This window comes from Panthera tigris, chromosome E2, assembly GCF_018350195.1.
Source record: "Panthera tigris isolate Pti1 chromosome E2, P.tigris_Pti1_mat1.1, whole genome shotgun sequence".
Classification (NCBI taxonomy): domain Eukaryota; kingdom Metazoa; phylum Chordata; class Mammalia; order Carnivora; family Felidae; genus Panthera; species Panthera tigris.
In genome coordinates this window covers 44,836,967-44,860,154 of record NC_056674.1, presented here as the reverse complement: position 1 = coordinate 44,860,154, position 23,188 = coordinate 44,836,967, and the positions used below count along the sequence as shown (strand labels likewise).

The 23,188-nt window shown below is 43.7% G+C and overlaps 1 protein-coding gene across 2 annotated transcripts in view; it reads right to left on the bottom strand.

The window, feature by feature from the left end:
- The window catches only part of WWP2 (WW domain containing E3 ubiquitin protein ligase 2), a 149,619-nt gene that overhangs the window by 14,680 nt on the left and 111,751 nt on the right, over nt 1-23,188 (bottom strand). For both annotated transcript variants that reach the window (XM_042969661.1, XM_042969662.1), the window contains exons 9-10: nt 18,434-18,523; nt 6,527-6,701 (exon numbers count right to left, since the gene is read on the bottom strand). In XM_042969661.1, coding sequence (XP_042825595.1) covers nt 6,527-6,701; nt 18,434-18,523 — 265 coding nt within the window. The remainder of the gene's footprint in view (nt 1-6,526; nt 6,702-18,433; nt 18,524-23,188) is intronic.

Below are 23,188 nucleotides of genomic sequence, written 5' to 3'. Positions count from 1 at the left end.
GAAAAAATATCGCAGGCCTTTCCAATGAAATCATTCCCACAAGCCCTGCCCACGCCCAGAGCTTCCTGGCTGGGGGCTGGGCCCTCCTCCCTCCAACTCCCTCCTGGGTGCGCCTGAGAGGGAGAGGGAGCAGCCGTGGTGTGCAAAACCAGCCCAGACTGAGGGCACATTCATGCCCCAGGCCCCTCACCTCCCCCAGGAATGTTTTGCTTCCCTTCACAAAGCACCTTTATTCTCCTCCGGCCCGAACCTGAAGTTGCTCAGTGTTCTGTGTGTGCCTGTCTGGGGAGGTGGGGCTGGGGGCGAGGTGGCAAGCGAGCAGGAGAGACAGGAGAAAGAAAGGGGAGCGGACTCCAGGCCTTGAGGGTCACTGTTTATGTTCAAACCCCCCACCCCCCAGCCTAATTCTGCCGTGAGATCCCTGGGGCAGGGCTGCGGTGGACCCAGAGTTCTCATATCCTGCAGAGAAGGGGGGGCGCTGTCAAAAACTCTTCATAGTTAAATAAAACAAGTATTGTTCCGTCGTTCCGCACGCGCTTGCTTGCTTGCTTTTCTTTTTCCTTTTCTTTTCTTTTTTGCTGAAGCATTTTTATTTCACTTACTAAAACTTAATCGTCGCACGAGGGGATCAAGTTCTCAATGCAGACTTTGGGCTGCCGGCTGGCTCTGTCTGGGGGCGACGGAGCCACACACGGGCAGGAGGATGAATGGAGCTCAGTCTCAGCTTGAGAAAACATTGGTGGAGCTCAACTGCCAAAGAACCCCCGCACCCTTCACAGCCGGCCCTCCACCCCCGGCTGAAAGGACAGAGAAACTTTCTTCCCAAGGTGGCAGTTCAGGCAACTCTTCCGAAGCCAGTTCCAAAAAAGATGTTTAAGTCTTGAAACCATAGGTTCCCTGGTGGGACAGAGCCGCCTTTCAGCAAAGGGCCTCCTACCCGGCACAGTGAGATTGCATGGAGGTGTGGGAAGCTGGGCTGTGCTCGATTTCGGGCCCATTACCGTCATCCTGGAGGACGTGCTCACGTTTCCACCACAATTCAGACTTAGCTGATGGTTCCTGAAAAAGATCTCCCAAATGTGACATCTCCCGAGGTCATTTTGGTGGGAGCAGGGTGGGGGTGGGGTGCAACATCTCATGAAACCCAAGTTCCTCCAGCTTTGTTTTCCAGTTAACACAGAAGAGCAGTGGCTATAAAAGCATTTGGTCACAGAAGGAAAGGAACGAACTTGTGAAATACGCATGCATTTCAGATAATGAAGCCAAAGAGAACTCGGTGGGGAATGAGCTGTAGCAAAAGGGAAGAAATGCAGGAAAGGTCATTTTAAGAAAGTAAAGAAGCATTCAGAGCAAAACTGTCTGCTGCTTCAAGTCTTTTTTTGGAATGAGTGGATAATCCACATAGCATTCACGCGCCAATGGGAAATTAGCTCCCAACTGGTACCCGGTGGGCGTCAGGGGGCTGACAGTCATCTTTTGCACAACCCTGCAGCTCAACAGACCAAACAACTTTTACTGACAGCCTCCATGACCTGCACTGAACTAGAGACCAAAAATATTTATCAGCTAGCAAATATTTCCCTTCCCAACACCATGGCACCTCCGGTGCAGGCACATGACTTAAAGACCAGCCAATCCGATGCTCCCACTCAGGACTTCCGGGAACGGCAGGAAAGCATGAGGCCTGTTGGAAATTACGACTGTGATAGAGTCCACAATCCACTGGAGCAACGAGTGTTTAATGGCAGCACAAGAGGACAATGTCCTACACGAACTATTCCTTTGCCTCGCCTGCCCCTGGATTCTGCCAGAGCTTGGTTCTTCGTCATTCTGCTAATTCTATCAACTACCCCATTCCCATTTGAGAAATTCCTTTTCTGTTTAAGTTGAACCAAGTGGATTTCTATTATTCACCAAAATCAACTGTGACTAGTATACAGAGCACAGGGAGGAGAATTTTAAAAAGAATCATCAACCCTTTTCTTAATCCTTGCCTTTTTTAAAACTTCATACAATGTTGGCTCTCTTTAGTTATGGCATTTTGTTTCGTTTCTTTGCCATCGTCCTATTCTCATCTTATCAGATCCACACTCCCCAAAACCTATGAAAAGGGGACAGAAGAGGAAGCAATAGGGAAGGGAGAGAGGCCAGAGGTTGATAAACGTGAACAACATAGGAGATGGAGTCCATGAAAGCCGACACTTGCAACAATGCTACCTCTTGCAGTTAAAGAAAAGCACTTAACTATTTTGGACATTTCTCCCTCAATGTACATAGTACAACTTGAAAAATAAGAAAAGGAAGTGGACAGAAAGAAGCCAAAGAGAAACAAAAAATACGAGCCACACATCATGGCTTGAAAACCAAAACCCCAAAACCCCACATCTCCAGTAAGCCAACCGACTGCCCCTTCTCTTCTCCGCCAATTCGCCCAAAAGGAGAGATCCCAAGTATCACTTGGAGCACAGGCAGAAAACCACAGAGAAAGGGGCCTGGAGGGATTAGAGTCAGAAGAAAGATCCTTGGATCTGCAGGTGACTTTAAGCGACAAGACAATTTCCTTTACTAGTAGGAACAGAAAGTAACACTGTTGAATCACTTGCCTGGTAACTGTCCCTGGGTTGGGACATCTGAGGTGCAGGCCGCGAGCCAGACAGCTCACGTTGAGTTCAAGTCCCTCGGGGACTAAGCACTAAGTTCCAGTAATATTTTAAGATACAAACTCAGAAATAAAGAATGTCTAGCAAATAGAGCCGAGGGCAATAAAGGCTCTGGGAAGGGCATTAAAGGTTACGTATGGAAGGCCGGCTCCTTTTTTTAAGTATCCACCCACTGGGTGCAGAACAAAACCCAGGTGTTTGAGAGTTCAATCCAAGGGGCTCTCTGCAGAGTAAGAAAGGAGTTGTCTGTTTCTGGATAATGCGATTTGGCATCCACACATCAGGAGCCACAGAATGATCTGTTTCAGTCCTGTAGACACTGGCTACATCCTTCAGTCATTAAGGGAGGACCAAAGTGGGGGTAAAGGGAATGCCACGAAAATAGTAGCAGGTTGTGAGATGGGTCCTGTCACACTGCACAATGCATGCGACTAGGTGGGCATCCCTGCTGGAATGCAGCAGGGTCACAGAAGAAAGGGCAAAGAGAAATTGTAAGGGCAATACACAAGTATGTGCATGACGGTCACAACAAACAAAGGCACGCTGGGGCATCAGGAAAGGGGAGCGTATCAGAAATAAGGGGAATGAGAAGAGAAACTGAAAAATTTGTGTGATGGGGCAGAAAGCAGGAAGGAGCTGTGGGAGACCGCGACGTGGGGCTCCTTCGTCTTCTATCTTGAACTGCATTTTGTGTTCTCTCTAGAGCAAGTAAAGAAGAACGAGGTCTTGGTTTCAGCCCAGCAGGAGGAGGAGGAGGAGGAAGAGAGCCCATTGGTACAGTATCAGCTCTTAAGTCTTCCGAGTCAAACCCTGGGCCAAGGCCAAACCCCAAAATAACTGTATGAAAGCAACTCTTCTTACTTGTAACCAGGACATGGCTCCAGAGCAAGCGAGAGGCAAAGCAAATCCAGGGAAGAGGGAAATCAACAGAGAGACATTGAAAGCTGACCCATAAAAGATTCTTAACACGTTTTTCAATATGAATCTTGTTTCACAGAGAAAAGGGAACCATCACCTCTATCTAGAACCCTCCTAAGACCCCAGCAAAGTGGGGAAAATCGTTTTTAGAGTACTCAAAAAAGTAGTAGGGGACTCTCCAAGGCAAAGTTCTACCTCTGCATGCCTGGAATGGCATTGCTAAAATGAGAGAGGGTGGGCAAGAGAAATGAAGGTTCCAAAAGACCAAGTGGAAGTGACCTCTAGAACCTTCCCTCTCACCCACCAAACATTTCAGTCAACAGACAGAACATATTTGGTGCATTATACAGAAAAAAAGATTCCTTCAAGAGATTTTTTTTTTTCAATACTTAGAGAAGCCAAATAAGCAGGGAGACAAAACCAGTGTGAGACTCCTAAAACGTGTCCTTGTCTCTAACACAAAGGATAGAAACACCCAGACCTTCCTAGTTTTGTAGCCACGACCACCCAAGAAAAATGGCAGAGAAAGTCTTTGGGGCCTAGCTCTGGAGGAACAATTTCTGAAACGCAGAGAATGATCACATCCCATCCAATTTCGAAACATGCCAGAACCGGACGCCAAGCATGTGTGAAAGGGGCTGCGGAGTACAAGGCCTGGCATGAGAACCTACACAAGGGCTGCACCGGGTAGGCCACGGGGCACCGGGGCACGAATCACAGACAGGCGTGACAGTTGACCTTGGGAGACAAGTCGATGTGATAAACACTGTGCTTTCTGTCCATCCGTACTAAAGAGATGGAGGTTTCTACGGTTCTCTCACTCTACAAGGAGCACCGGCCCTGACAGACAGAAAAGGAGATCGGCTGGCCCAGGGAGGTGGTAGCTCCTGCTTCGGATGAGCAGAGGAAAAAACTGCAAACAAAGGCAAAGTTGATAATGAACAGTACTTAGCTAAACGGAATTAAAGCTATCATAAGCATCGAACTAGGAAAGTATCTAATTTAGAAATGGGTTGTGGGGTTAGAGTTCATTTCAAACAGAAACAATGCTGACTAAACTCGGTGATTAAATGCTGTGGACCAGCTCAAAAGGTTTCCAGCCTCTAATCCACCACCTTCTGTAGAGACTCTACTACAGATCCCAAGCTTCATGTTCAAGGCCCCCTGAGAATATGCAGAGTTCCAACTTGGTAATGCTACCTGTCCTGCCAAAGACAGTTGTGTGGCTGGGGGGAACAAGGTCACTGGTGGAGGCTCTAATGGGATGGAAGGAGGGGTTGGGAGGGTTCCTGAAGGGACACAGTACAGGAGGCCATTAGACAGTTAATTTGGGATCATAGCACTCTGAATTCTGGAGTAGGAAATTTGGATGCTGTTCTGTAGGTAATGACCACAGAAGGCTTTGAGCCAGTGATTAAAATGACAGTGATATCACTCTTATGTGGAGCCTGAGAAGCTTAACAGAAACCCATGGAGGAGGGGAAGGAAAAAAAAAAAAAAAAAAAAAAGAGGTTAGAGTGGGAGAGAGCCAAAGCATAAGAGACTCTTAAAAACTGAGAACAAACTGAGGTTTGATGGGGGGGTGGGAGGGAGGGGAGGGTGGGTGAGGGGTATTGAGGAGGGCACCTTTTGGGATGAGCACTGGGTGTTGTATGGAAACCAATTTGACAATAAATTTCATATATTGAAAAAAAAAAAATGACAGTGATAGGGGCGTCTGGGTGGCTCAGTTGGTTGAATGTCCGACTCTTGGTCTCAGATCAGGTCTTGATCTCAGGGTCATGAATTCAAGCTGGGCTCCAAGCTGGGCATGGAGACTACTCAAAAAAAAAAAAAGAAGAAGAAGAAGAAAGAAAAAAGAAAAAAGAAAAAAACCAGTGATAAATATTGAGCAAAAGTGATCAAATGACAGTGATATGTGAAGACTGCTCTGCTGGGAATAGGCAGTACAGACTGGAAGAGAGAACAATGCCAACAGAGAGAACAAGTGAAAGGCTGCCCCAACCGTTCAGTTGGGAGGGATGAAGGAAAACCAGGGATCAGTTAGAAGGAAGTTGAACTAGAGGTCAATAAACTTTTTCTGTAAAGGGCTAGACAGCAAATATTTCAGGTTTTATAAGCTATATGGTCTCCGTTGAAACTACTCAACTCTGTTGTTACAGTGTAAGTAAGTAGCCAGAGTCAATACCTAAACTACTTAGAGTGCTTCTGTACCAATAAAACTTTATTTACAAAACCAGGTGTGGGCCACTTTGGCCCATGGGCCATAGTTTGCGAAGCCCTGATCCACAACAACTTTAGAGGTCCTTCCATCCTTAAGAATGTGTCAAATAAAAAAGATTTAAAGAAAAACAATAGCAGAAAGGAAAAGATTTAGATGGCTTTTTTTAAAATGTGTATTTATTTTTGAGAGAGAGAGCACAAGCAAGCAGGGGAGGGGCACAGAGAAAAGGGAGACAGGACCCAAGCAGGCTGTGCACTGTCAGTGCAGAGCCAGATGTGGGGCTCAAGCCCACGAACTGTGAGATCATGACCTGAGCTGAAGTTGGATGCTTAACGGACTGAGTAGGTGGCTGTTTTGTTCTCAAAAGTTGAGGTACGGAAGAAGTCACAGCTGACCTTCAGGTTTCAAATTAGAATAAATGGACTTGGATGGAGGGGCCAGAAGAGAAATCCAGTCTTGGCAGAAAGACAGTATATATCTCAGATATACTGAGTCAGTTTCAGGTATATTGAGTCCTGAAACACAGAAGCTGGACACTGAGTTACTAAATTAGAAATGACGGAATTTGAGGAATTTCACCGTGATGAGTAAAATCTCCAGAGCACTGATGTTTCCAGCTACCGTCTTCCCGCTCACCAAACAGGTCAACAAATAGTGTGCGAGGCAGCACATTCTCCAGGGCCAGCAGGCTCCCCTCCCTCGTGGCAAGCCCCTGCCCTCTCACCTGGTAGAGGAATCTTTGGCTGAAGTGCTGCATGGCGCCCTGAAGCTGATTCCGCTGTGACTGCCACTGCTCGTAGTTCCGCACGTACTCGGCTGTGGGGCGCTGCCAGGTGGTGGTCCGCGTGTTGTGATCCACATAGTAAAACCTGCCTCGGGGGTCTGTGCGTTTTTCCCAGCTGGAAACATTAAGGTCAGAATGAATATAGTGACCACCCACCCCTACCCTCAAATTCTAGAGAAATCTCTGGATGGCTGGCGAGGAGGGGCTGAGGAAGGGTTAAGCAAGGTGTCTAGTGCAGAAGCTGGGCTGCTCCAGGGAAGCACAGCCAGGCAAGTCCCAATGACGGAGGCTACTGGGGCTTTCGTGATTATAGCAGTCATTGCTCTACAGCAGCCAATCCTTCCTCACCGTTAGCTCCTGATTTCCATTTAGGAGATCCAGGTTGTTCTGGGGAAGGAGGAGACTCTACTACCAAGTCCAGAGTTGAACAGCCGACTGGATTAGGGGTAGGCATGCGACCTACGCTGAGCCTAATTAGGGCCAATCTCATGACTTTTTCCAGGAATTCTGGGAAAAATATCTCTCTTCCTTGCCAGATAATGACTGAGAAAGCATGCAGTCCTAGGAACCACTGGCTGCCATCTAGGACCCAAATACATTATGAATTTGACCCAATAGATGACAGAGTAGAAAAACAAAACAAAACGAAAAGCCGGCCCCTTGGTGAAATTGTCGAGTCACTAGATGAGGCTTTACTTGAAACCAGGATCTACATCTAGAACATTCAGTTAAATGAGCCAGTTTACTCTCTTTATTATTTAAGTCAATTTGGAACCCAATTTTTGCTACCTGCAACAGAAATCATCCTGATATAAACTGCCAGTGAAAACATGTTGCGTGGTCATGAGAAGGAGAGTTCGTACAAACAACAGCAGGATTCTCTACATTATTTTTAGGGAGAAAGCAACCTTTCCAAAGGGGTCCTAAATTACCCACAGGCAAGGCAAGGCTAAAACAGATGGCAAAAATCTTTATCTGTGCTTGGCAGCTATAACTCGATTCGTACACATGGAAGGAAGAAGTGATCAAGGGAAAGTAAGAGAGGGAGCTTTGTGGAATGATGGAAATGCTTTATATTTCGAGGGAGTATAGGTTACATAAACGTATGCATTTGCCATAAGAGATTCTTAAAAACTGAGAACAAACTGAGGGTTGATGGGGGGTGGAAGGGAGGGGAGGGTGGGTGACGGGTATTGAGGAGGGCACCTTTTGGGATGAGCACTGGGTGTTGTATGGAAACCAATTTGACAATAAATTTCATATATTGAAAAAAAAATGTATGCATTTGTCAAAACTCATCTAACCATGAACCTGAGATCTGGGTATCTCATTGGGTGTAAGTTATACCTCAATTTTAAAAAGTGAATTTCAATCTAATCAAGCCTCCATATCTAACTACCAGTTGGTAGGAAAGACAATGGATAGAGAAGCATATCACCCAACATTCCAAGGTCACATCCAGAATATGAGAAATTCTACAGAACAAATGCCCAGGATCTTCAAAGAGTAAACGGAAAGAAAGAAATTAAGAAAGAAAACGGAAAGAAAGAAATTAAGAAAGAAAGAAAGAAAGAAAGAAAGAAAGAAAGAAAGAAAGAGTGGGGAAACTTACAGGTTAAAAGAGACTTATGATGGGAATGCAAGCTGGTGCGGCCACTCTGGAAAACAGTATGGAGATTCCTCAAAAAACTAAAAACAGAACTACCCTACGACCCACCAATTGCACTACTAGGCATTTATCCACGGGATCCAGGTGTGCTGTTTCAAAGGGACACATGCACCCCCATGTTTACAGCAGCACTATCCACAATAGCCAAAATATGGAAAGAGCCCAAATGTCCATCCATGGATGAATGGATACAGGAAATGTGGTATATATATATACAATGGAGTATTACTTGGCAATCAAAAAGAATGAAATCTTGCCATTTGCAACTACACGGATGGAACTGGAGGGTATTATGCTAAGTGAAATTAGTCAGAGAAAGACAAAAATCATATGACTTCACTCATGTGAGGACTTTAAGAGACAAAACAGATGAACATAAGGGAAGGGAAACAAAAATAATATAAAAACAGGGAGGGGGACAAAACAAAACAGACTCATAAATATGGAGAACAAACTGAGGGTTGCTGGAGGGGTTGTGGGAGGGGGGATGGGTTAAATGGGTATGGGGCACTAAGGAATCTACTCCCGAAATCATTGTTGCACTATATGCTAACTAATTTGGATGTAAATTTTAAAAAATAAAAAATAATAAAAGAGCCTTATGAGACATATCAGCCAAAACTAATGTGATGATCTTGAGTTTGAATCTGACCCAAATCAACTGTAAAAATATTTTTAAGACAATTGGGGAGAATGGAAAAAGGACTGGGTGACATGAAGCAAAGAAATGTCGTTAATTTTGTTGGGTGGGATAATGGTATTTTAGTTTGTTGTTTTTTTAAGGAATCTCTATGCACAACGTGGGGCTCAAACTCATGAAAATGAGATCAAGAATCACATGCTCTATGGACTGAGCCAGCCAGGTACCCCTAGTTTGTTTGTTTTTTGTTTTTTTTTCTTAAACCCTTACCTGTTACAGATGTACATGATTGGTTCAAAAGATATGACATCTGGGATTTGCTCTAAAATTCATCAGTCCCCTCCCCTGAAAAGTAGGAGGTCAGACGAAACAAAATGTTATCAGTTGTTACAACCAGGTGGTAGTTAGCAGGGATTCATTGTACTATTCTCTCAAATTTGGTACATGCCTGATTTTTCCACTATAAGTTTGAAAGGGGAAGAGGGATAAAGGGGCCTTAAAAAGATAAGAAAGTGATACCACTGAAGAAAATAGCATTAACTCAATGCAAAGGGAACCCAATATGGATTCCACTATATGGGCTGGAAAGGCTTTATTCTAACTACCTTCTCATTTCATCTTGTCTGCATCCTTACCTTACTCACATAACTATCATGCTTCAGTCCGGTATCTTTCTCAATTTTCAGGGTTAGCATCCTAACTGACTTTTTTTGGCCACCTCTTCAATGATTCTTTTAACTCACAGCGTCTCTAAAAACAGCTTCTTGGGACACCTGGGTGGCTCAGTCAGTTAAGTGTCTAACTTCAGCTCAGGTCACGATCTCATGGTTCCTGAGTTCAAGCCCCACATCGGGCTCTCTGCTGTCAGCACAGAACCTGCTTTGGATCTTCTGTCGTCCTCTCTCTCTCTGCCTCTCCCCCGCTCATGCTGTGTGTGCGTGTGTGTGTGTGTGTGTGTGTGTGTGTGTGTGTGTCTCAAAAATAAACATTAAAAAAATGCAAATGGTACTACAGGAGACACAATAAAAAAGTGTCTCCTTCCCTACCTCTCCCCATCGCTGATTCCTACCTCTCAGAAGCAACAACTTTGAATTCTCAACTGCTCCTTCTATTTACAGCCATATTTCTCAACAGCATGCTCCTTCTACTGTTTCTTGATTTCTGTCATATTAGACGTTACTTGTGAACCTTCTGCTATCAAAGCTGAGCGTTTAGTTATTGCATCCCACCCCACAACACACATAGGCCCCCTCCTCCCAATTTAGAAAATCGTTATTAAATCCATATTCAGAGTTTGTATTATGATTTCATAGAATACTACACATATGTTTCCTTGCTTGTATGACTTTTTTTTTTCTGGAGTGAAAAGAACTAGAGTGTGTTTCATTCTGCCTGTTTTTCAAGAATCTCTTACCAATGCACCCCCAGATTCTGATGGCGCACGTGGCCTCTCAGTGTCAGTCAGATATGCCTTAGCCACACAGCTCCAGGTCCCTGTTGCCCTATGTGGACACCTGTCCTCCAGATCTGCTCTGTGTTACTGTCCTGAGTCACCTTCCCTCATCTTCCTCTTGGGACTGTCTTTGGCCTCTGAATGGAGTCCCCTGTGTCCTGCATCTCACGACTTCTTTCTTGGTTTCCTCTCATCTGGTGGAACAAATCATCTAGTAGCTTCTGAGAAAGGATGCACCAAAGTTAATTGTTTGAAACACTGAAGATGCCTTTATTCAAGTCTCAGAGTTGAGTGTTAAGGTGACTAAAAGTTGTTTTCTAGACAGGAAATAACTTTCCATCAGAATTTTAAGGGTCCAGCTCCACAGTTGCTGTTGAGAAGAAAGATGGCATTCTTGATTCCTAATTCTCGATAGCTAGCCTATTTTTACCCTCCAGAGGCTTCTGAGACATTCTCTTGCCATCCCCAAATTCCATTTGGATGTTCCTTGAGGTCAGTCTTTTCTCATTCTCTGGGTTGGGCATTTGGTAGGCCCTTTGAATTTGAATACATTACCACTCAATTCTAGCAATATGCTTCTATTTTTTTTTTTCTTTGATAATAGAAAATTCTTCTAGCAAGTTCTTTCTTGCTAGAACTACTGTTCAGATGTTGAATCTCCTGGGCTCATCTTCTAATTTTCTAATCTCCAACATTATCTTTCCATTCTTGCAAGTTTTATTTTTTTAAAGAGCTCTTCTTTTTATTTATTTTGACAGGGGGAGGGTCACCTGGGTGGCTCAGTCGGTTAGGCGTCCAACTTCCACTCAGGTTATGAACTTGTAGTTCGTGAGTTCAAGCCCCACATGGGGCTCTGTGCTGACAGCTCAGAGCCTAGAGCCTGCTTCAGATTCTATGTCTCCCTGTCTCTCTGCCCCTCCCGCACTGCACTCTGTCTGTCTCTCTCTCTCTCTCTCTCTCTCTCAAAAATTTGTGAACATTAAAAAAAAATTTTTTTTAGGGGCACCTGAGTGACTCAGTTGGTTAAGCCTCCAACCTCAGCTCAGATCTCACGGTTTGTGGATTCAAGCCCCGTGTCAGGCTCTGTGCTCAGAGCCTGGAGCCTGCTTCGGATTCTCTGTCTCCCTCTCTCTTCCCCTCTCCTGCTCACACTCTGTCTCCCTCTTTCTCTCTCAAAAATAAACAAATGTTTAAAAAAATTGTTTTTAATTTTTTAAAAAATATTTATCTTGAGAGAGAGAGTGTGTGCAAGAGCAGGGGAGGGGCAGAGAGAGAGGGAGAGAGAATCCCAAGCAGGCTCCACACTGTCAATGCAGACCCCATTCTGAGGCTCGATCCCACCAACTGTGAGATCACAACCAGAGCCGAAATCGAGTCGGATGCTTAACCAACTGAGCCACCCAGGCGCCCCTGTTTCTGCTGTTATATACAGTTGACCCCTTGAACAGCAAGGGTTTAAACTGTGGTGCCCCGTTTATACATGGATTTTTTTTTCAATAAATACAGTTCAGTACTGTAAATGTATTTTCTCTTATGATTTTCTTAATAATACTTTGTTTTCTCTGGCTTACTTTATTGAAAGAATACAGTATATAATATATATAACATACAAAATATGTGTTAATCAATTGTTTACGTTATCGGTAAGGCTTCTGGTCAACAGTAAGCTATTAGTAGTTAAGCTCTGGGGAAGTCATTTGTATGCACATTTTCAACTGTGCAGGGGTCAGCATGCACTCTTAACCCCCGGGTTGTTCCACAGTCAGTTATATATTAATTTCTAAAAGGTCTTCTTGGGGTGCCTGGGTGGCTCAGTCAGTTAAGGGCCCGACTCCCGATTTCGGCTCAAGTCATGATCTCACACAGCCAGTACAGAGCCTACTTGGGATTCTCTCTCTCCGCCCCTCTCCCACTTGTGGGTGCGCACGCACACATGCGCGCTTTCTCTCTCTCTCTCTCAAAATAAATAAACATTAATAAACGAATGAATGTTCTTCTTGTTTTCTGCATGGTTCATTTCACGGTCTCCTGTTCTTCTTGCACAGATGCCGTATTTCCTCCCAAATTTTTGAGGATACGAATCACAATTTGGTTTTACATTCCACATTGTTTTCACCAAGTCCCCTTTCTGTCTGCTGGCCGCAAGCTGTTCTTTCATATTTAAAAGTGAGTCACTAAAACACTGAATGGACGCTCTGGGTATCCAGGTGGGGGAAAACTGACCAGTGGCTTCATTCAGCTGTTTCACTAGACGACCCACAAACATCACAATCTGTAGTTCTCTTCCCTTCGACTGATCCCTTTATCTAGCAAAAAACAGTCCCAATCTTTAACTTGGGGACAGCGTCCTCACTCAATCCATTTTTTTCTGAGCTCATCCTTGCCTTCAGCTCTGGCTTTATCCTCCAGGCTGGCTGCATGTGCGCATGCGTGTGTGAGATAAACACGTGTGCACGCAGGCGTGCGGCACAGGGCTGGATGTCATGGTTGACAACCTGAGACTCTAACGACTCCCTGCACCAATTTTTAACTTGACTTCAGCTTTTTCGTCTCATGTCATAGCACCTCCCCCTACCATGTCTGATTGCTGAGCTTTCCAGGGCTCCGTGGTGCTAACTGGCTGACTTCCTGGTGGGTACCCACACTGTAAGTTGGGGTTTCAGCTTTCTCAGCTCTGCCATTTATCTATCATCAACCAAAGTTTTATTACCTTCTCCCATATGCTGCTTCTCCTCTTCCAATCTTTTATCATTATACTTCTTTATACTTTTATTGCCACTTAGGGGGTTTTCAGGAAGGAATGGAAATAAATACATGTTTAATCCACACGTTTAACTAAAAGTCTTCTGGACTGGTAAATTTCAAACTTCTAAAGAGCATAACCCCACCCTTGATTGTGGGTGAAATCTCACCAAGAATCGCAATCTATAAAAACAGCACAGTGGTTGAGGCTCAGTCGGCCCTGCATTCTCTCATGTTCCAGCAGGCATGTCCACCAAACCCAGCTGCCTTGCTAGACACTCTCTGGGCATCTCTGTTTCACGTAAACCTTCCACTCCAGCCAAACTGCCTCATTAATCATTCCCTAACGATATCTTTTACTTTCACGCCTTTCCCCCAACCTGGATCAACTTCCTCTTGTCATTTAAGTCCAACTCCAGCCCCTCCTACAAGATCGCATCTGATCCCGCTCCCTCTGTGAGGCCTCCCCTACACCGTGGTCTATCGAGACCCCTCTCCCTGCTCACCTCTGGTCTAAACACGACCTAAGAGCAAATTACTGCATCCATCCTTAGTTACCAGGGCCAATACTTTTTGTTCCTGGATAAAAAAATGACCATTCCTCATACAAGCGTCCCCCGGGTCTAACAGAAGGGGGGGGCCAAGACAGGCTGAATCCTTTGACTCAATCTTACTCTGGAGTGACTGGGTCTGCTGAGACAACGGCTCCGCCTGTAGTTTCAAGTGTGCTCTCAGCATGATAATACTTCCTGGGGTGGAACTTCTCCCATTGTTAGCGATGAAAGCTTAAGCACTCTTATTCTGTCTGGGCTCCCAGTTATGGTGCGGAAGTACCTGCCAGGGGCTCAGAGGTACTGAGGTCTGAGATTAAAACTCTGTAAGAACTAATAGGCTACATGGGGTGTAGAGCTGAGCCACCGTCCAATAAAGCATTAAAAGTGTCCTGACAATAAGAAATCTGGATCTGTAATTACAATGCTTTCTGCTCTCCAGTGATGCTAGAGGCATCCCCAGCCCACACCTGGAGGGGCCGAGTACCTAGTCAGGTGTGGAGGAGCGGCCCAGCCCCTCAGGGAAATTAGGGGAGCTGCAGGTTCAAAGGCTTTCTCAGGGTACAATCTGTATCCAATTTGAAAAATGATCGAGGAAAGAAACGGAACCAGAGGGATTATTCTAGCACATTCTGGTCATGTGAGCCTGCACCTCTCAGAGGTGGTGGACCTGGTATCATTAGGCAAATGTAGATGGTACATGCAGGGAGACATTTTTATTCTAACGGTTACATATTGATTTTATGTGCATCAGAAAAATGTGTGTGTGCTATTTTGTTTACCTCAACCCCTTCCTCTGCTTTATTTTACGTCAAATTACATACCACCACCTGACACTGTATAAATTTATTAACTCATTAATTGTGTGTCTCACACTACCGTGAGATCAGGGGTTTTCTCCTTTGGTGTACTGATGTACTCCCAGGGCATAGTGCCTGGTATAGAGCAGGGCTCAATAAGTATTTGTTGACTGAAAAGAAAGAAAGAAAGGAAAGAAGAGAAAAGAAGAAAAGGAAAGAAGGGAGGGAGGAAGGAAGAAAGGAAGAAAAAAAAGAAAAGAAAGAAAGCAAGAGAAAGAAAGCAAGCAAGCAAGAAATCTGGATCTGTTGTCCCACCTCAAAACTTAAAGAAGAAACAATTTTTGGCCATCCTTAGAAGACACCATTAAAATCTTAATTTAGATGCTATCCAAATGCTCATCAGGTCAAGGCCTACTTATAGACCAGAGAGGATAAGAGGCAGCAACTAGCACATTTCTAGAGTTAATGCTGCTTTTAAGTATAAGTGCTGTCAACACACAAAGTACAAGTGTAAAACACACCCTGTTAAAAATCAATGATTATTTTGCAAGACAATTGGAGAAATTTGGCTGCTGACTCAGTATTTGATGACAGCACGAAAATACTGTTAACAGGGCAGAAAACATGAATAGACACTTCTCTAAAGAAGACATCCGGATGGCCAACAGGCACATGAAAAGATGTTCAACGTCACTCCTCATCAGGGAAATACAAATCAAAACCACACTCAGATATCACCTCACGCCAGTCAGAGTGGCCAAAATGAAGAAATCAGGAAACTATAGATGCTGGAGAGGATGTGGAGAAACGGGAACCCTCTTGCACTGTTGGTGGGAATGCAAATTGGTGCAGCCGCTCTGGAAAGCAGTGTGGAGGTTCCTCAGAAAATTAAAAATAGACCTACCCTATGACCCAGCAATAGCACTGCTAGGAATTTACCCAAGGGATACAGGAGTACTGATGCATAGGGGCACTTGTACCCCAATGTTTATAGCAGCACTCTCAACAATAGCCAAATTATGGAAAGAGCCTAAATGTCCATCAACTGATGAATGGATAAAGAAATTGTGGTTTATATGCACAATGGAATACTACGTGGCAATGAGAAAAAATGAAATGTGGCCTTTTGTAGCAACGTGGATGGAACTGGAGAGTGTGATGCTAAGTGAAATAAGCCATACAGAGAAAGACAGATACCATATGGTTTCACTCTTATGTGGATCCTGAGAAACATAACAGAAACCCATGGGGGAGGGGAAGAAAAAAAAAAAAAAGAGGTTAGAGTGGGAGAGAGCCAAAGCATAAGAGACTGTTAAAAACTGAGAACAAACTGAGGGTTGATGGGGGGTGGGAGGTAGGGTAGGGTGGGTGATGGGTATTGAGGAGGGCACCTTTCGGGATGAGCACTGGGTGTTGAAACCAATTTGACAGTAAATTTCATACATTAAAAAAATAAATTAATTAAAAAAAAATAAGCAAAAGATTTGAACCAGATACCTTACCAAAGACAACATAAATGTAGCAAATAGCAGATGAAAAGATGTTCAATGTTACACAATTTTGGTGAAATGCAAATTAAAATAATAAAACATTATATATCTATTAAAAAAAAAAGAAAGAAAGAAAATACTGTTAACAGTACCAAAACCCATAAAATACCTAGGAATAAATCTAACCAAAGACGTGAAGAATCTATACACTGAAAACTATAGAAAGCTTATGAAAGAAATTGAAGAAGACGCAAAAAATGGAAAAAGATTCCATGCTCCTGGATAGGAAGAACAAATATTGTTACAATGTCAATACTACCCAAAGCAATCTACATATTCAATGAAATCCCTATCAAAATAACACCAGCATTCACCACAGAGTAGAACAAACAATCCTTCACAGGTCTCCTCCAGAGACCTTCTTTCTCTGCATCCTCGCCAACATCTGTTGTTGCCTGAGTTGTTAATGTTAGCCATTCTGACAGGTGTGAGATGGTATCTCACTGTGGTTTTGAAGGGGCACATGCGCCCCAATGTTTATAGCAGCACTATCAACAATAGCCAAAGTATGGAAAGAGCCCAAATGTTCAGCGATGGATGCATGGATAAAGAAAATGTGGTGTATATATATATATACACATACATATACATACAATGGAGTATTACTCGGCAATCAAAAAGAATGAAATCTTGTCATTTGCAACTATGTGGATGGAACTGGAGGGTATTATGCTAAGCGAAATTAGTCAGTCAGAGAAAGACAAATATCATATGACTTCACTCATACGAGGACTTTAAGACACAGAACAGATGAACACAAGGGAAGGGAAGCAAAAATAATATAAAAACAGGGAGGGGGACAAAACAGAAGAGACTCATAAATATGGAGAACAAACAGAGGGTTACTGGAGGGGCCGTGGGAGGGGGGATGGGCTAAATGGGTAAGGGGCACTAAGGAATCTACTCCTGAAATCATTGCTGCACTATATGCTAACTAATTCGAATGTAAATTTAAAATAATAATAGTAATAATAATAATAATAAAGAAAAGAAAATACTGTTAACAATAGAGTAGTTTTGTTTTAAGTAAGAACATTTTTTAGAAATATATACCAAAATATGGATAAAGTTATATGATGATTACATAGGATTTTCTTCAAAACCTTATTTACAAAAACAGGTGGAGGCTGGATTTCAACCACAGGCCCATAGTTTGCCAACCCCTGGTATAGATGAAACAAGACTGACCATGACTTGAAGATTATTGAAGCCAAGTGTTGAGTATGTGGGGATTCTCTCTACTTAGTGCACATTGGAGACTATTCATATGAATATGAAAATTTCCACAATTTCCAAAGTAAAAAGTGTGACTTTTTCCCAAGACGTCAATATTTAACTTTGGTTAAATGTATAAATAAATAATCTGAACTTAAAGTAGAAAACAGAATGAGGACTAATGATGACGGATTATAGTTTCATTTCCAAAAGGGTAAGGAACAAAAGGAAAACACAAGCATTCTACCGGAAAATCGCAACTAAAAACAGCCTATCCGTGGAAATTTGCAGGACCAGAAGGTGAGGTGGTATTTGCCTGGCATGTGTATGACCAGTGAACCAGAGTACAAGGGTTTTTCCTAATACTCCCCACCTCTGGCATCCTCTCCCTCTACAAGCTTGATGGGGAGGTGTTCATATTTTATGCTGGAGCCCTTCATGACTGCCTTACTGGGAGGTGATTCTATCCTTTGAGCAGAATACATTCTCTTTTGAAAGCTCTGTGGACCAAAAGGCACATGTGGAAAGAACTTTCTGTCCCTGGCAAGCAGGGAACCAAACCCCTTCTCCTTGAACTTGGACAGTCTTCCCTCACTTGGAAGCCTCACTTATCCTCTGGTTTTAGAGAACTTAGCTGTGTTCTCACAAAGCCCAGCTCAAGGAGAAGCACCCTTCAGGGGCCATTCGGGCATATGGTGCTTTGTAATGCATCAACACCCTTTGTATCTTGGCTTCCTCGTGCCTTTTCTCCTCAGAAATGCTCTAAAAATCCTAAGATGTCCTAAGAAATGAGAGGAGAATTAAGTAATTAGGAAAAGCAATCAAGTGACCAGGAATAAATATCCCTGTACTTTGCTACCTCTGCAGAAAATGACTGAGAACCTGGCCCTGATGGGATATCTCTGTAGGTGAAATAACTGAGGGCATCAAGGCATCAATGGCCCAGGAGGCAGGATTCCTAGCCCTCCTCCCTCCAGGACCCAACAGCCATGGCACATAATAAAGCCCATAATACAGCCCACTGCCAACACAGTGAATGTGGGCAGAAGGGAAATAAAGAGAAGAAATAGTGTAGAAGGCGAAGACAATGGGAGGCGGATAAAAGAGAGGGCAAGGAGCAGAGGGTAGGGGAAACTAAGGACAGTGATGGCAGTGAATGGTGGAGAAGCCATTCGGTGACTCCGGGTGCCGGTTCTAGAGTCTCAGGGCTTGCCAGCCTTGCCTTACCCTGGAGGAAGAGGCCGCTCCCAGGTGGTGGTCTTGGTATTATGGTCAACATAATAGACACGCCCATTAGGCAGCTCTCGTTGTTCCCATCTGCAAAACAAAGTCAAGGGAAGCATGAGATACACACTTAAAAGGCGTAAGCCCTTGTGTGAAAAGGAGTCCTTCATTACTGATGTGATGACTGATGAGAGGACAAAGACGACATGCGAGCTCAGCCCAGGGGTCAAACCTGCTTCATACTATCACTGCCGCGGCAGCCAGGAGCACTTCTTGAGTCCAATACCTCCCCTCTATGAAGTCAATGGGCTAGGATGTGCCACAGATCACCCTAGCTTCCCCTAAATGACCCATACGAGTCTCTACCTATGGACTTTTCTAAAAGTGTGACGTGGTCATTTCAGGATCAAAGACCCCTTTAGGAATGTGATAAAAGCCAAGGACACTTTCTTTCCAAAGTGTACTTACCAACGAAAATTTGTATGCAATTTCTGGGCTTCACAGACGTCACCTAAAGTTTACCTTCAGCCTTTTCAGTCTACACTACGTTTTAAAGTCACAAATCATATGACTACCCCTGTTCTCCTAACATCACAGATATTCATGACCGCATTTCTTTTTAAAATACAAGATTCATTTACAGAGGATCTTTAACAGAGATCCGGGTGAATGAAGAAACAGCATACTGTTATTTATGGACTGCTCTCCTCTTGTTATTTACTGACTTCTCTTCTCATGAGTCTGTGTGTAAGGTAACATGAGATATGGGGTGCCAAAAGTGGCCATTCTGTGCTAGTGGAAGAATAACAAGGCAGTAGATGATCCAAAGAGATAATCTACAAGCAAAATCACTACAGAATACAGCCAAGGGCCACCCACCCAACTCCTGCTATTCCCATACTCAATGCAGTCTGACAATAGCTCCCCTTTACCCAGGATATGGTAATCCATATATGAAGGATACAAAATTTTATATTTATAAAATGGCCACCACTTCATAAAGGATGTTAGTGGTCCCATGAGCCTTTATGTTTTACAATGATTTCATCTGCTTCTACTTGTGGGTACTGCCTAAGAGAAGGTGACCTTTTCCAGGAAGCTAGTACAGTCAGTTCTGCTGAAATGCTTGTTTTGAAAACATAAATCTATCCCAATGTGACTGATACACGAGGGAACAATGTGAGCATGTGAATTTTGTGTTTGCTTAAGCATGGCTTTTCCTTTTAGAAACACTAAATGCACACAGATGACGTCCCCCAGCTGAACCCAGTCACGTAGGAACACACGAAGCCCATATGCATCTACAGCTGCCTCAGTTTACTACATGCTGTATGCCATATTCATCCACATCTGGCCTTACAACTCCCGTCTGATTTCAGATGATCCTCCTTGCAACCACTTTACGACAACACTCACAAGCTCAAACACTTCTGACACCTGCTTCCACAAGTAAACTCCAGATCTTTTCATGGAAACACACACTCATTGTAGTGTTATGCACCTCAACCATTTAACATGTGAAAAACTGTGCTACCATCATTATTAGCTTCCTATTTTTTGTGTGTGCCTCTGACACATTTTTGAATGTTATGCCCCTAACCCATTTTTTTTCCTGTAAACCCTGTGGTTTTCATGGCATGATTTTTTTTGCACAGCATGATGATTTTTAGGAATACATACATAATAGCAGAGCTGACTGAATACTGAAATAATGTCCCAATTTCTATTACTAAAGGCCTGGTGCATCTATTCCAATGGATGTTAGCTTTATTTAATACCATTTCTCATTTAAACTAAAATGTCTGGGGGCACCTGGGTGGTTCGGTCAGTTGAGGGTCTGACTTTGGCTCAGGTCATGATCTCACTGTTTGTAAGTTCGAGCCCCGCATCGGGCTCTCTGCTGTCAGCACAGAGCCCGCTTCAGATTCTCTGTCCTCCTCTCTCTCTGCACCTCCCCCATCTCGTGCTCTCTCAAAATAAATAAACTTCAAAAATTTTTAAAAAATAGTAAAATGCCTGATCAGCAGACTGCACTGACTGACACCTCAGATGCTAGCTAGGTCAGATAAAGATATATGTGAGGTTTTTATGGCAAGGAAAGGAAGGGGGTCATCATTACCCACTGATCATCTATAATGAGCTATGGGCTCATGTTTTACCTCATGAAGTCCTTGCCTCCATCCTTTAAGGTCGGAAGTGCCATCACCATGGACGAAACAGAGGATCAGAGAAGCTAAGTAACTTTTATGTGTCATTCCAACTCAGCTCTGACTTCCTAGCCATTGAGTCTTACCACATCATGCTGAAAGGAAGAAATGAGGAAAAAGAAGGTCGACTAGAATTTATAGGGAACCTACTACCCAGAAAACAAGGTGCCAGGTGCCTTCTCAATCCCCATCTCAAAGTAAACAGCTTTCCCCAGCACTGGAGTCCAGGTAGGGGGTCCTGGAGAATCAAGACAACTGGAGGGTAACTACAAAGGTCCACCATGTTCATCTCTAGGCTCCGTTTTAATCAGAAGCTTCTGCTTAGACATGATCTACCAGAAGAGACTGCACATTTTGCACCACTGGGAGGGTTAGCCCTGGGAGCAGTGAGGTCCAATGGTTCGAGTCCCACCTCTCAAAAGGGATCAGCCACTGGCTTGAGGATCAGGGTGCTACCAACAACCATTAACACGTGCTCGAGAACATCTTCTCTTCTGGGTATTCTTGCTCAATGTTCTGGTCACAATGGATATGGGTGACTTGGTCCAGGTGCTCTGATTCCCCCCGCTGCAAAAAGATCTTTACACTTCATTATTTTATTAAAAGGGCAAACAATTCTGCCAAAAGTGACCAGATAAAAATGTACCCTGGGTAAAGTTAAAGATCTTCTCCCTCTAGATGCCCTTCTGAATTAAAGACAAAAGAGTAACAAATATTACCAGCTTGAGAGGCTGTTGTCCCATGCACGGAAAACCTTTCTTGTAGGGATCTTGCAGAGAAAAAAAAAAAGCGAGGCTAACATACTATGGCTTCACACCAGATCCTCAAACTCCTCCCGTCTGCTCAGTAATAGAGTAGCAAATCTGATACCTTCTTTATTCATCTGTTTGGAAATGAGGAGTCTTGAGAAAGATACTTGGCTTACGAGTGAGTACTGAAATATGGGAGCTCCTCAAGGAAATGGCAGCAAACCACTCTTTCATAACATCTGCTCCCAGTAAGCCTTAAGTAGCTGGTAACTCCTCAGCATCCTCTAAGAAGTTAGCTAAGTCCTTCCCTTCCTTGGCAATTTCTGGCACAAAACACCAACAAAATGAGTCTGGCTCATTGTGCAGTCACTATTTGGAAACCTATCCATAATATGTGGGTGAGGCCGCACATTTTAAAAAGACAAAATATTTGTTGTAGCAATTGCAGATGAAAGGTGCCAAAACACATTTTTCTTTATTCCAAAAATTGTGTTACAACTTTCATAAGTAGTCTCTACTTTTATAATTCATTTTAGACAAAGAGAAAACTTTGGTTATATTATACTTTGGTTCATCTTTTAATTTGAAGATGGGATAATACTTAAAATTCCATGAAGTAGGGGCGCCTGGGTGGCTCAGTCGGTTGGGCTTCCGACTTCGGCTCAGGTCATGATCTCACGGTCTGTGAGTTCGAGCCCCGCGTCGGCCTCTGTGCTGACAGCTCAGAGCCTGGAGCCTGCGTCAGATTCTGTGTCTCCCTCTCTCTCTGACCCTCCCCCGTTCATGCTCTGTCTCTCTCTGGCTCAAAAACAAATAAACATTAAAAAAAAAATTCCATGAAGTAAATGTCTTTAATTGACACAGGGGTATTCCCACACGCTGGCAGAAAATCAGTGCAAAGACCTCCTCGCTTATATTCAAGAGGTACAGCAGCTCTTTCCAAGCCCAGATAAGATCTGTCCATCCCATCTTTGATCCCACCTGATCCTAGAAATGAAAGACTCTCTTTCAAGGGCTGTTATTGTCCAGCAAATTTCAATGTTCTTGTATGAACCCTCTCAACTGGCTTCACTGGAAAAATAGTTACCAGAGGAACAAGACCTTTCTTGCATTGCCTTTTTTGATATCTACATTTTTCCTTTTGAAATTGGACTCCTGCTCAGATTAAATGTCCATATGGGTCCTCCCTGATCCATGACCTGGCCTAACTGCTTTTCTTAGAGAACTCACAACTCCTCCCTTACCTGCATGGCTCCTCAGAATTCACACAAATCTCTTCCCTTCATTCACTGCAGCACAGTCGGTCAATTCTGTCCACAATCAAAAGAACCTCCCAATTCTCAGTTCTCCTCGGTAACTGCTGACCCACATAGATTAAGCCTTCCCACTGTCTTGGTTCGGTCTCCCCAGGCCAAGAAAGTGATACTGGCAGCGACCTTTCATTGGCACGTCCCTGTCAGGGGTGAGGTTTCTGTCCCTTATAAGCATCTTCCTCACACTGAGATAAAAAGGCTTTTCAATCCAACTACCCATGGGTCTCAATACTGCATCCTGGTCACATGGCCATATCCTCTCCCACTGAATAGCTTCCTTTGATGTTCTCAGAAACAGTGTTCAAAGCATCAAGCTTGATTCAGGTCCCTTCCCAACACATTGCTCCTTGGCCTTCAACGAGAAACATTCAGTTCAACCATGGACTACACAGAGTCTTTGTATTTGAAGGCACTTGAAAAGTAGCCTCCAATTGCAATTAATTTTAGGTAATTTTTTTACCCTATGCTACCTTTGCTCCTATGCCTTTT